Source organism: Macrotis lagotis, chromosome 3 (assembly GCF_037893015.1).
Source record: "Macrotis lagotis isolate mMagLag1 chromosome 3, bilby.v1.9.chrom.fasta, whole genome shotgun sequence".
Classification (NCBI taxonomy): Eukaryota; Metazoa; Chordata; class Mammalia; order Peramelemorphia; family Peramelidae; genus Macrotis; species Macrotis lagotis.
This window is the reverse complement of record NC_133660.1, coordinates 193,376,148-193,389,682: the sequence shown is the minus strand read 5'-3', so window position 1 is coordinate 193,389,682 and position 13,535 is coordinate 193,376,148. Positions and strand designations below refer to the sequence as shown.

General features: G+C 35.8%; 1 protein-coding gene across 2 annotated transcripts in view; it reads left to right on the top strand.

Moving 5' to 3' along the window:
* Positions 1-3,890: 3,890 nt before the first annotated feature.
* RBPJ (recombination signal binding protein for immunoglobulin kappa J region) overlaps positions 3,891-13,535 on the top strand; it is a 220,490-nt gene continuing 210,845 nt past the window's right edge. The window contains exon 1 of one of the 2 annotated variants that reach the window (XM_074229664.1): positions 3,891-4,020. In XM_074229664.1, coding sequence (XP_074085765.1) covers positions 3,989-4,020 — 32 coding nt within the window. In that variant the 5' untranslated portion in view covers positions 3,891-3,988. The remainder of the gene's footprint in view (positions 4,021-13,535) is intronic. The other variant, XM_074229670.1, reaches the window with a different exon arrangement.

Here is a 13,535-nt window from a genome sequence, read left to right as displayed (position 1 = left end):
CCAAGATAAGAACCAAATGGATACAGGATTTAAACATAAAAAATAATACTATAAGCAAATTAGAAGATCAAGGACTAGTTTACCTGTCAGATCTATGGAAAAGGAAGCAGTTTATGACTAAGGAAGAGATGGAGAAAATCACTAAAAATAAACCAGATGATTTTGATTACATTAAATTAAAAAGCTTTTTGCACAGACAAAATCACTGTAACCAAGATCAAAAGAAATGTAATAAACTGGGAAATAATCTTTGCAACTAATGTTTCTGACAAAGGACTCATTTCTAAAGTATACAGAGAACTGAGTCATATTTTTAAAAAAGCCATTTGACAAATGGTCAAAGGATATGCAAAGACAATTTACAGATGACATCAAAGCGATCCATAGTCATATGAAAAATTGCTCTAAATCATTACTTATTAGAGAAATGCAAATTAAAGCTTCTCTGAGGTACCACCTCACACCTCTCAGACTGACCAATATGACCAGAAATAATGATCATTGTTGGAAGGGTTGTGGGAAATCTAGGACACTATTACATTGTTGGTGGAGCTGTGAACTCATCCAACCTTTCTGGAGAGTAATTTGGAACTATGTCCAAAGGGCAACAAAATTGTGCATACCCTTTGACCCAGCAATACCACTATTGGGTCTATACCCTGAAGAGATGTTGAAAAAGGGTAAAAACATCACTTGTACAAAAATATTCATAGCAGCCCTGTTTGTGGTGGCAAAGAATTGGAAATCAAGTAAATGTCCTTCAATTGGAGAATGGCTTAGCAAACTGTGGTATAAGTATGTCATGGAACACTAATTCTATTAGAAACCAGGAGGGATGGGAATTCAGGGAAGCCTGGAGGGATTTGTATGAACTGATGCTGAGTGAGATGAGTAGAACCAGAAAAACATTGCATACCCTAACAGCAACATGGGGGTAATGATCAAACTTGATGGACTCACTCATTCCATCAGTGCCACAATCAGGAACAATTTTGGGCTATCTGAAGTAGAGAATACCATCTGTATCCAGAGAAAGAACTGTAATGTTTGACCAAAGACCAAGGACTATTACTTTAAATTTAGGGGAAAAAAAACCCTGATATCTTATTGTCTGATCTTGCTTATACTTTATATTTCTTCCTTAAGGAAATGATTTCTCTCTCATCACACTCAATTTAGATCAATGTGTAACATGGAAACAATGTAAAGACTGACAAATTGCCTTCTGTGGGGGCTGGGGGGAGGAAAGTAAGATTGGGGGAAAATTGTAAAATTCAAAATAAATAAAATCTTTAATTTAGAAAAAGATAGGTAGAACCTACCATTGTATATAATTGGAAAACTAATAAAATATTTATATAAAAAATTGCCTCAAGCATCCTCTCTCTCTCTCTCTCACATCTGTAATCTTTCTTTTTTTTAAATTGGTTCCTTCTCTCTTACCTACATAACCCCAAGTCTCCTATGTTTGCCTGTCTTCCACCATTCTTAAAAAATAATTTCACTAGACCCTGATATCCACCAAAGTTATCAGTCCTTATCTCTTCCAAAAAGATAAAGCATACATTTTTGGATATGAACAATGCAGGAATTTGGGGGAGGGGACTATGAATATTTATTATGAAGCTTTTGTTATCACTTGTTATTGTTCCAATTTGTAGGTGAGGTGAATAGGAAGGAGAGGAAATAAATGCTTGTTAATTGAAAAATAATTAAATTGGTTTTTTTATAAAAATCTCATCCAGAGAAATAACTGATAAAAAGGAGTATGTATAAAATAATTTTACAAATATATGTATATATATTTATGTCTAATGGTAGGGGGAGGGGAGGGGAGGGAAGAAAAAATAAATTTGCAGTTTTTAAAATTCTAAAAGAATTGTGATGTAGGATGCCATCCATATCCAGAGGAGAAGTTACAGAGTCTGAATGCAGATCAAGGTGTTTTCATTTTTTTAAAAACTTGTTTTATTTTTTTCTTTCTTATGAGTTTTTTTCTCTTTGGTTCTGATTCTTTTTTCACAACATGATTACTGTGGAGGTATGTTGAACATGATTTTTACATATCTGGCCTATATCTGAGAGCTCACTGTCATGGGGAGGGAGGGAGGAAGGAAAGAACAGTGGTAAAAATGTCTGGAACTCAAGAGTTTACAGAAGGATGAATGTGAGAGACTATCTTTGCATGTAATTGGAAAAAAATAAAATAAAATAACCTTAAAAACAAAAATAAATAAATTTACATGATAATTATATTTATAAGAATACCAAGTTATACATAATAGATATGCAATTTTGTGTGCAAAATTCTTGTTTTATTTCACAAATTAAAATAAAAAATAAATAAATAAAATCTGGGTATTCCCAATGCCTCCACTTGATTCTTCTCACTTTATCACCCTTTGCAATCTAATTTCTGACCTCATTACTTAACTGAAACTGATCTCCCTCAAATAACCAGTCATCTCATTTGTCAAATCTGATAGCCTTTTCTTATCCTTCTTTATTTCTCTATGGCCATTGACTCTCTTAACCCAGCTCTCTTCTTTGAGTTTTCACAACACTGATATCTCTCCTTTTTCTCTCCCTTTCTTCCTGACTTTGTTCAATTCCCTTAGCTGAATCATTGACCATTTCATACTCTCTACCTGTACCTATGGAAGAAGGATCTATCCTGGGTCCCTTTATACTCTTTCACTTGGTGACCTAATGTGCTCCTATAGTTTAATCATGGCCTCTGTGTAGATACAGCCTAGATCTCTACACCCAGGCCTAATCTATTCTAAGCTCCAGTTTCACACTAAGATCTACCCTTTTTGGACATTTCAAATGGAATGTCCCATAGTGATTTCAAACTCAACACTTTCATAAAAAAAAAAACACCTCATTATCTTTCCCTTCTCTCTTTTAAACTTCCTCATTTTTTGTTAAGGGCTTTACCAGTCATCCAGTTACCCTAACTTCAGTTCCTCAACTTCACTCTCATCCCATTCAATTAATGATCAAATTTCATTGTTTCAACTCCCTTAGCATTTCTCCCAGCTATCCCCTCTCTCTACCATGCCACCCTAGTACAAACCCTGATTATCTTTTGTCTGAACTATTGCAACAGCAATATTGGTTTCCCTGTCCCATCTCATCTTCCACACAGCAATCAAAGTATGGATCTGACCAAATTACTCTCCTACTCAACAAATTTCAGTGGCTCATTTTTTAAAGCAAATATAAATTCCTTTGTTTGAAATTTAAATTTTTCACATCCTAACTCCAACATACCATTCCATCTTATTATACATTATTCCCTTTCAATCACTCTATTGTGCATCTAATTGACCTTTTTACTGTTCTTCATATGTTACATGACAGTTCTCATCACTATCCATTCCATAGGAAAACACTCCTCACCCCTGAGTCTTAAAATTCCTACATTCTTACTGGCACCAAAGTAGGTATCTAGGAAATGCTGATTGATTTTGAATTTATCTGGTTCTTGAGTTACTATGGCCAAAAGACTCATCACTGAGTGATTACTGGTAACAAGTCTTTCCATACTGAGTAAGGTTGGTCCTCAGAAAGCTCATTCTCAGATGTTAGGACTATAGGAGGGGCTTCACACCTTTCCAGTGTGGTAGAACTTTTAAGAGTTGTCCTGTGCTGGAATAATCTTCAATAGTAGAGAATGATGGAGAACAGAGAGAGCAAGAAATAAGAAAGAAAATCATGTTTCTCTTCATGGAATTCCTAGAAAAAGCTATTAAATTATTTCCCTCATTTCTCTCCAAAAGTTGCTTATATTTTTGCCCCTCCTCCATCCTCCTTTAGATTGAAGAGGCAAATCTGAATTTCTTTTAATCAGTTTCACTTCCTTTGCTCTGGGGAGACGTGTCCTCTGATTTCTGGGTAAAGAAATATATACACTTTCCTTCCCATAGCACTTCCTGACACTCCAGCCTCCAAGAAGAATGTGTATCAGGGTTTTGGGTACAGGATGATCAGCTTGACTTGTCCAGTAGTGTTGGGGTAAGTGATTCCTTGGAACAGTGGTTTTTATCATAGTCACCATTAGCAGAATCTGTTATGCCTCAGTTCATGAACAAAAATAATTGTGTGTGTATGTACAACCTTAGTCCTCCCAAAGTTTATGTAATTAACTCTTTAATTCCACAACCATATGAGTATCTTTTACCTGGTAGAGAGTTTTGTCCTCTTTGTGAGAGGGCATTGGGAATTTCATGTATGATATTTGTCAGAAAATATTGCAATCATCCAATGTAAAGGCAACATAGGGTCCAAAAAGGGGTACTTTATTTGGAGGTAGAATATCCAGGTTCCTGATTGTTGCACTGATGGAATGAGCAGGTCCTTCAAGGTCAGTGCAACAATCAGGAGCAATTTGGGGCTGTCTGCAAAGGAGAGTGCTGTCTGTATCCAGATAAGGAGCTCTGGAGTTTGAACAAAGTTCAAGGACTATTCCCTTTAATTTAGGAAAAAACAGACATCTTATTGTCTGATCTTGTTACCTCTTAGACTTCTCCTCTCTTCTTTAAGGACATGATTTCTCTCTCATCACACCCAATTTGGATCAAGGTACAACATGGAAACAAAGTAAAGACTGACAGATTGCTTTCCGTGGGGGGAGGGAAATAAGATTGAGGGGAAAATTGTAAAATTCAAATAATATTTTTGACAAAAATAAATTAAAAAAAAGAATATCCAGGTTCAAGTCCTGGTTCCCCTACCATTTGTCTGATTATAGGACAAGTCATTTAGGATCTCTGAGACAGTTCCTCATCCCCCTAAGGGGAAAAATAGCACCTACCTCAAAGACTTTTTGTGAGAAAGGATGTTTTAGAAACTTAAAGACAATGAATCTAGGGTTGTTATTATTAACTAGGAAACCACCTCTCTCCATCCCCAGTTTCTCTAGTTATTTCTTGTTACTTCTCTCTACATTTTTCTCAGTTCTGAACCTCTTTTTACCATCTCTTGAAAAAAAAAATCAAAGTTAGGCTTCATAGTAGATAGTGCACTGACCTTGCTTGGAGTCTTGTCAGAAAGACCCAGGTTGAAATCCTGCCTCAATCCCTTACTTGCCCTGGGCAATTCATTTCACCTTTTTCCATCCTCAGGTTCCTCATCTAAAATGAAGATATAGCACCACTTCATAGTTGTTGTAAGAGTCAAAGAAGATCGCATGTAAAAAGCTGTTTGACAATCATTATTGTTAAAATGCTAGATATTATTTAAAAAAAAGAAATGGAAATAAACTTTGTAAGCAAAAGGATCTAGGATTCTTCCAGATGTAAATCATTTCACAAGTTTCATTCTTGACCTCTTTTTTTCTCTAACAAGAGAAAGTGATTAGCACAGTCCCTGGTTCATAGTAGGTGATGAATTAGTGCTTATTGCTTGATAAATAAGCTAATGTCAGTCAGGCAAGGAGGTATTTTATGTGCTGATCATCAACTATGTGCATGGCCATATGTAAGGTGGTGTGGAGGAGCAGAAGGATTAGACAATCTCTATCTTCAGGAAGTTTACGATAGCTTCCACTTGTGATCCCTGAGCACATTATATATATTGTATGAAGTCTTATCTAATCCTTACAACAATCTGGCTGGTTCATTTGACTGACTAGGAGACTGAATCCCAGGGAGGTTAAGTCATTTGTCCATGGTTGTGTAAGTGCTAAGCATCAGAAATGGGTGTCAAACATAGATCTTGGGTACTAAAGGTTCATTGCTCTTTTGACTTTGCTATATTGAAAAAGTGAATAATGAAAGATAATTTATTTTAATTGTACAACTTCTGTGAGTAGAAATTATAGAGTATCAAGAAGGATATTAATGAGGACTAGTGGAGTCAGAGAAGCCTTCATGGAGAAGATAGAACTGAGCTGGGCTCTGAAGGTTGGATATGGTTTAGGGGAAATTGAAAGAAAAGTGTTCTAGGTAAGAAACTGAAAGGTTAAGACTATCTCTGGTCTGATAAATCCAATCTGTATGATATTCTACTCTAGGAACTACCTTCAAGACAGGATGATCTCTCCAAGATTGTTCTACAGAACACTATGCATAATGACACAGATGAACCTTAGTGATGAACCTGACAGTGTTTTTCCTGGAACAAGTCCCCTGGCTTACCTGTGTAAACTCAGGCCAGCAGCAATTCTATCATTAAGTGCTTACTATATTAAGCACTGAGATAAATACCAATCTCTGACCTTTTTGGAGCATACTTATAGTACAAAATTAGATACAGATACAATTATAATATATAATTTTTCACTTCTGAGGGATACCAAAGTGCTATATTGAAGTTTTAGGGGAAAATAATTGAAAACTTAGGAAATCAAAGAAGGCTTCTCAGAGGAGGCAACATTATCCTTGAAAGGATTGATAGAAATTGAACAAGTGAGTAGGAGAAAGGAGGTTAGACAGAAGGAGATTAGATGATTCAAAGAGAGAGATGAGGTCTTTATGCCTGCCTGAGTCCCCAAGTGTCTTTAAATTCAGTTTGAGACATGATTACTAAATTTTCGCCTCTGCATCAGGCTTCTATACCTAGTCTTTCTAGGGGAGCAAAAGTTGGAAGGTTAACAGAGAATGTTTCGACATCTAGGGTGACCTTTAAGGAAGTTTTCTAGATTGTATGGAGGTTTTTCATCAATAGTTAAGAAAAGGCCCCTCATCACTTTACATCAGGAGCTTACATATTGCCCCGGTCTTTTGGTTGAATGTGAGGAAAGGTAAAGATTCTTGCCTCAGCAGAAAGTGATTCTGAATCACAAGGATTAAAAGAGAAGAAAATAAGAATTTGCTAGTTGTAGTATTGGGAGGATAGCAAATTATAAAAAAAAAATAAATTGACTCAATTTGACTCCTATCAAATAGTGTGCCAAAGTTTCTAGGGGTGGAACCTCCTCAGTTGATTATGATGTGGGGGTAGATTATTTGTTTAACAAAAAATCAATACACAATCAATGACCTCTGTGCAGGACCCTATGTTTTATGTCAGAAAGACTTCAAAAGGAGTGGCATCCTATAAGCATAGTCCTTCTCCTCATAGAAGTCACTCTATGAAGAGTAAAGGAAACTAACCTCCCTACCCCATAATATTTGTCACTGATTTTTCCACTCATCCCATTTTCATCTTAACTATTCTATGGGCCATGGATCCCCCAAATTAGCTAGTATAATGGAAACAGCGTATTGTGATCTGAAGATAGTCTTTGAGGGGGAATACGATAGTCACAGCACTTCAGACAGTTCCAACCAAGCCAAGTGAGAGAACTAGGTCAGTTAGGCACTGCTGGGACATGAAGAAAACATCCCCCAAGCCCAACCCCCAGATGTCAAGATCTAGGAAAAAAGATCTTGTCATCTCATTTTAGTTCAGAGTCTGGCAAGATTTGGCTATGTAAATCTTTCTATGAGTCTCCCACAGGTGTCCTACCCAAGGTGATCTACCCAAGGTAGAGGCTAGGCTTTGCTTCTTCAAAATGTTGGATGCATTATTATGTCACACAAAGTATCCATTTATTTTCCTTTGTTCTATCTCTGTAGCCACTATATTTCTTCTAAAAGAGAAAGGACATATCTATGTCCTTGACAATCCCTGAATATTATCATGCTTCAGTCTACTTAGACCCACCAAATATCCTTTATGCACTAATTTATACTTTTCATTCTTCTAAGATTGTGATGCTTCTTGAATCAGTCAAATTACATCACAGGGAAAGTGTAGTAAGAGATGAGCTCTTGCAACGAGATGAGCTTTTGCAGGAGCAGGTAATCTGAAGTCATTGAAAGCATTATATACTTTATCAAATATAATCCAGAATCATCTTCTGCTTTTCAATTTCCAGTCTAGCTCCTCTTTGAAACTCTTTCCTTCCAAAACTGTTCTGTGTGTGTGTGTCTCTCTGTCTCTTCCTGTCTCTTCTTTGCTAGATCAATATCCCCATAAGCTCTAGCTGTCTTGTCTTTCCTTTCTACTTTTTGTGTGCTAAACTCATCCACTCCCTTTATAACCGCTGACATCTCTGTACAATTAACTTCCTCAAATCTTGCTCCTGAATTTTGGTCAGACATTACAAACTGCCCATTATACATCTTAACCTGGATGTTCTTTAGACATTTCCAGTTCAATTTATTCGCATTCCATTTTTTCTAAAATTCATCTATCCTCCAAATTTCCTTCTTTCTGTTAAGAGTATCAGCATCCTTCTGGATAGCCATATCCAAAACATTGACATCATTTTTACCCATTCTTTTTCCTCACCATCTCCCTCCTCATGACAAAGTCTTATTGGTTTTGTCTCCACAACAGCTCTCATATTAATAATCTGCTTTTTGATCACACAGCTCTACCCAAGTTCATTTTCTATGACTAAGACTAGGGCTTGGTAAACTACTGTCCAAAGGTCAAATTCAGACCACCTGTTTTTATACTGCCTGGGAGCTAAGAATGTTTGTTGTTGTTGCTGTTGTTGTTTGATTTTAAAAATACAATAAAACTTTACTTAAAAATGTAAAAACCAATAAAACTTTATTTTAAAATGTAAAAACCATTCTTAGTTCAACAGGCCATTTGCCAGCCCCTAAGGTAGAGGACAGAAGTACCTTAATCCCCCATCTTCCAAATTGTCCTTTATCTAATCTAACTTATACAAACTACCAGCTTCATAGACTTATAACATAGACCTCAATACATCCCTCCCCTCCTCAAATATTTCAGTTGTTCCTTCCTCGATGCCTCAGATTAAGGACAAAATCCATAGTCAGAGGTTTTATGAAAAATCATTTATTTATTTGTTTGTTTGTTTGTTTTTCCAACTATATATATAATAGTAGTTTTCAACTATCATTTTTCTGCATAATTTTTCTCCCTCCCTCCCATCCCTCCTCCTTATAGAAAGCAATGTAAAATAGATTATAAATAGAACCATATTAATCATATTGTGAAAGAAGAATCAAATCAAAATGAGAAAACACACATTAGAGAGAAAAATAGTACATAAAATAACCTTTAAAAATTGAAGATAATACTTTGGTCTTCATTTAAACTCCATAGTTCCTTCTCTGGATATGGATGCTGTTTTTCATCACAAGTCTTTTAGAATTGTCTTTGATTATTTTGTACTTCAGCCAGAGGTTTTGGAACAACCCTCTACAAATTGGTTTCCATCTATAATTCCTGTCTAAGTTTATATTGCACCCATTCCATTTACATTAGAGTCAAATTGTCTCATTAGCTACTTCCTATATATATCATTCCATCTCCAGCCTTGAGGCTTCTGCCCTGTTGTTCCTATGTTTGGAGTATATATCTTTACCTCTACCTATTAGGCTCCTTAGCTCTTGTTAAAGTACAGTAGCCCGATCCTTCTATTAATTTTATTTCTCTTTTAAAGTGACTTCTAGTAATTTTGTGTATTTTTTGCCTTTACTATCTATGTGCATATCAATTTCACTCACCAGTAGGGTGCAAGCTCTATGAGGACAAGGACTTAATCTTTTCTTTGTATCTCCATCACTGATTACAACTCCTTGTACAGAGTAGGCATTTAATAAAGGTTACTTTGAGTTGAATAAAACATTTTAGAATAAATTTTGTAGGCAAGGGTATCAATGGTAGAACACACACACACACACACACACACACACACACACACACACACACAGTTCCTCAGGTAGATTTAGAGTCCATCTATATATAAGAATTTCAGTTTTCTTCTCCTTTTGTGAACGATCTTTGGTATAAACCATTAGAAGAGACAAGAATCACTTCCCAGACAGTCTATTTTTATTTCTATAGCTTAGGAGAGTCCCTAATCTTTCCTCTCTCCCTCTGCCCTCCATATCAATGGAAATAAAAATGAGAGTTATAAGATAGTTATTCAACATTTAAGGAACTTATTTGGAACGACCCAAATAGAAGGAAACCGTGTTTGAGCATCAGAAAAGAATTCCTTTTGTATGCTTACTTTTTCTTGGCCCTGATTTCTGCCTTGAATGGGAAAATTTCCTCAAGCTTAGGAACTGATATGTAATTCATATATTCAGGAGATAACACCTAGACCCCTGTGCTCTTTGAGGGCTGAAGTCTTTTGTGGAGCAGACAAAGTCAGGAAATGTGACTCATCATCTGCTGGTCCTACAAATGTACTGGGAGCCCTCAGCAGACAGACTGGAGGCAGGAGAAGCAACTGTGGGTATAGTGGAAAGTACATTGGCCTGAGTAGTAAGTGGCCTAGCTCCCAGGTCCTGTTCTTTGAATCTCAGCTACATAATCTGTTAAATGAGGCAACTCATCAAGACCAGAGGTGTCAAACTTGCTGGTGGGTAGCATGCAAAACTCCCCAGTGCAGTACAAACCAGAATAAAATGTAATTGGTAAATGTTTAACAAAAAAACAACAAATAAAAATAATGTTAATTTGTGATTTTCTAAGTCAGCATGTAGTCTGCAGGAGTATGTTTCAATTTGAGTTTGACACCAACTGTCTAGACTCTAGACAATCTCTATGATCTCTTCTTTGTTCTTATAGTTCTATGCTTCCTATGATTCTGAGTTACATAAAGAAGACTTGATTAATATTCGCGGGAGGAGGAAGGAATATCAAAAAGGAGCAAAGGAAAGAGAAATGCATTTCTCCCCTTTCCCCCGTACTCTCATTGAAAGTTTGTGGTGGCGCCAAGTTTCCATTATGCCCTACTTTATAAAAATTATTTGAACCATTCAACAGAAACTGCTGTGAAAAGTAGAAAGCAATTTGGCAGAAATTAAATTTAGACCAATTCACACTATATGCCAACATAAGCTTTAAGTGGATATATACCTTAGATTTAAAAGGACACATTATAAACAAATTAGGGGAACAAGGAAAAAAACTACCTTTCATATCTATGGCTAGGTAAGTAATTTATGACCAAGTGAGGTATAAAGGGGAATGTAGAAGATAAAATGGATAATTTTTCATACTGCTCATACTTTTTGACAGAGAGAGAGAAAGGATCCATATGTCACAGTAGCTCTTTTTGTAGTGACAAAGAACTGGAAAATAAGGAGATAGTCATCAGTTGTGGAGTGACTGAACACATTATGACATGAACACAATGGAATATATTTGTACTATAGAACTGATGTGAGGGATGGTTTCAGAGAAACTTGGACAAACATAGAACAGATGGAAAGTAAAGTGAGTAGAACCTGAAAAATGATTTATATAACAACTTTGTAAAACTCTGAAAGCCTTAAGAACTCTAGTAAATGCATTAACAATGAAACATATTACCTATTTCCTCTGAGAGAAGTGATAATCTCAAGAGGCAAAAATAAGACATATTTTTGGACATGGCCAGTGTAAGAATTTGTTTTGCTTAACTATGCATATTTGTTACAAGAGTTTTCTTTTTCTTTTTTTGATGGGAGGAGAGAAAAATGCTTATTAATTAAAAAAAATAAAAGACTGTATCAATGCTAGGAGTAAAAAAAAAAAGAAAAAACCTGCGCACAAGGATCTAACAATTTAGTAGAGAGATACTATATGTACACAATAAGCACAATGTAGTTTAGGTTAGGCTAGATGCAGAAGCAGTGTCAAAGAAATAGTGTGTAAGAGATTAAGGGAGGAGGATCACTTTGGAGGTGAAGACCCCAAGAAGGAAAGAAAAGATTTAATGGAGTGGAGCAAGTCCAATCCAGAAATGAAGGAATCACAAATGTAGAGAGAAATCTGATGAAACAGAGTACACAAAGTAGCATAAAATGAGATTATAAAACAAAGGGAGAAGTGACAAGTATTATTAGAAAGATTATTTTGTTAGCTGTGAGAAGGATGGATCAGAGAGTGGTGAAGAGACTAGGAGTTATTAAAAGTATCTAGGTAAGAGGTAATAAGGGCCTGTTGATAATACTAGTGAAAAGGAGGGAATGAATACAAGTAATATTTCAGAGAGAAAGAAAGACTGGGTTACAAATTGGATATGGGGGTTAAAGAAAAGGGAAAAGAACACCTTAATTTATTGAGCCTGATAATAGGGAAAGTGATCCATTGAAATAATGAAAGTGGGAGGTTATGAGGGAGAAATGAATTCAGATTTGAAATTAGTGAGTTTGACAAAACCTTACAAAAAATATTTGGTTAAAAACTACTATTACATGTAGATGGAAAAGCAAATACATAAAATATTTAAATTTTATAAAAGAAACTAGTGAGTTTGAGTTAATAGTGGGACTTAAAGGTAAAAATAGCAAGTTGGAAGTTGCATATAGTGGACTCGGGAACACAAAAGAAGTCATAAAGAGGTATATGAATGTGATAATTGAAACTCTAGGAGAGAAGAGAATGGTGGTAGGGTGGAATACAGAGAGAAAGAGAGGGGGAGAAAGACAGACAGACACACACACACACACAGAGAGAGAGAGAGAGAGAGAGAGAGAGAGAGAGAGAGAGAGAGAGAGAAACAGAGCCAGAGAGGGGAAAGAGAAAGAGATATTGAAATTACCAAGGGAGAGAATCTTTGAAGAGAAAAGTATAGACCTAGGGATGGAGTATGGGGCATGCCCATACTTAGGGAATAAAGGAGAGGGAGGAGTCAGCAAAGGGAAATGGCAAGGGCACAGGGGAGCAGGGAGGCAGGAGAAAGTAATACTAGTAAAGGTTAGGAGGGAAAGTATTAAGGAGTAGAGAAAAAGAGGCTGACAGTATTAAATGATGCAGAAAAATCAAGGAAGATGAAGCAAATTCTAAAAGATAAAGAACTGTCCATATCAATGGCTCAAATTTTTTATGGTTATTGAGAACTCTATTGTATAAAATAAGCTTTATAACTGCACATCATGTGTATTATAAATTACATTTATAGATGTGAGTATACATATAATCACATCCCTTAATGTTCTAAAAATTTATAAAATTAGCACAAAAATTGAATTTTTAAAGGGATAAAAATAAAAAATGAAATATTAGATCCTAGAATCATAGGAAATCATTGGAGTTTATTTAATAGAGGTGGGATATGACCAGATTTTATGAAAATCATTTTAGTAGCTATGTGTAAATTAAATAGAGGAAGGAGAAATTAGATGTTTTAGGAATAATTCAGGCAAGCGATCTTGTTGGTAGTATCTGTGTGACTGGAGAAAAGAGGAAATATTAGGAAAATGTTATGGAGCTGAAAATGACAAAAATTGGTAACAGATTGGAAATGTGAGGTGAGAGAAGCTGAAGAGTTAATAATGACATCCAGGTTGTGAACTATCCCAAAGGATAGTAATGCTTCTTTTTGTATCCCCAGTGCTTAGTTTTGTGTCTGATACATAGTGCTTAATAAATGTTTATTGAATGGTATATTGGTGCCCTTAATAACAATAGGGAAGTTTTAGAGAGGAATGAGTTTGGGGAATGAGGTTGGAGGTTGTAGGAGAAGATAATGTAATTAAATCTTCTGTACACATCAAATCTCATCCATGTCTGCTCAACCCACTCCATCCCACTCAAAATGGAAAAAAGGGGAGAGTGGGCCACAG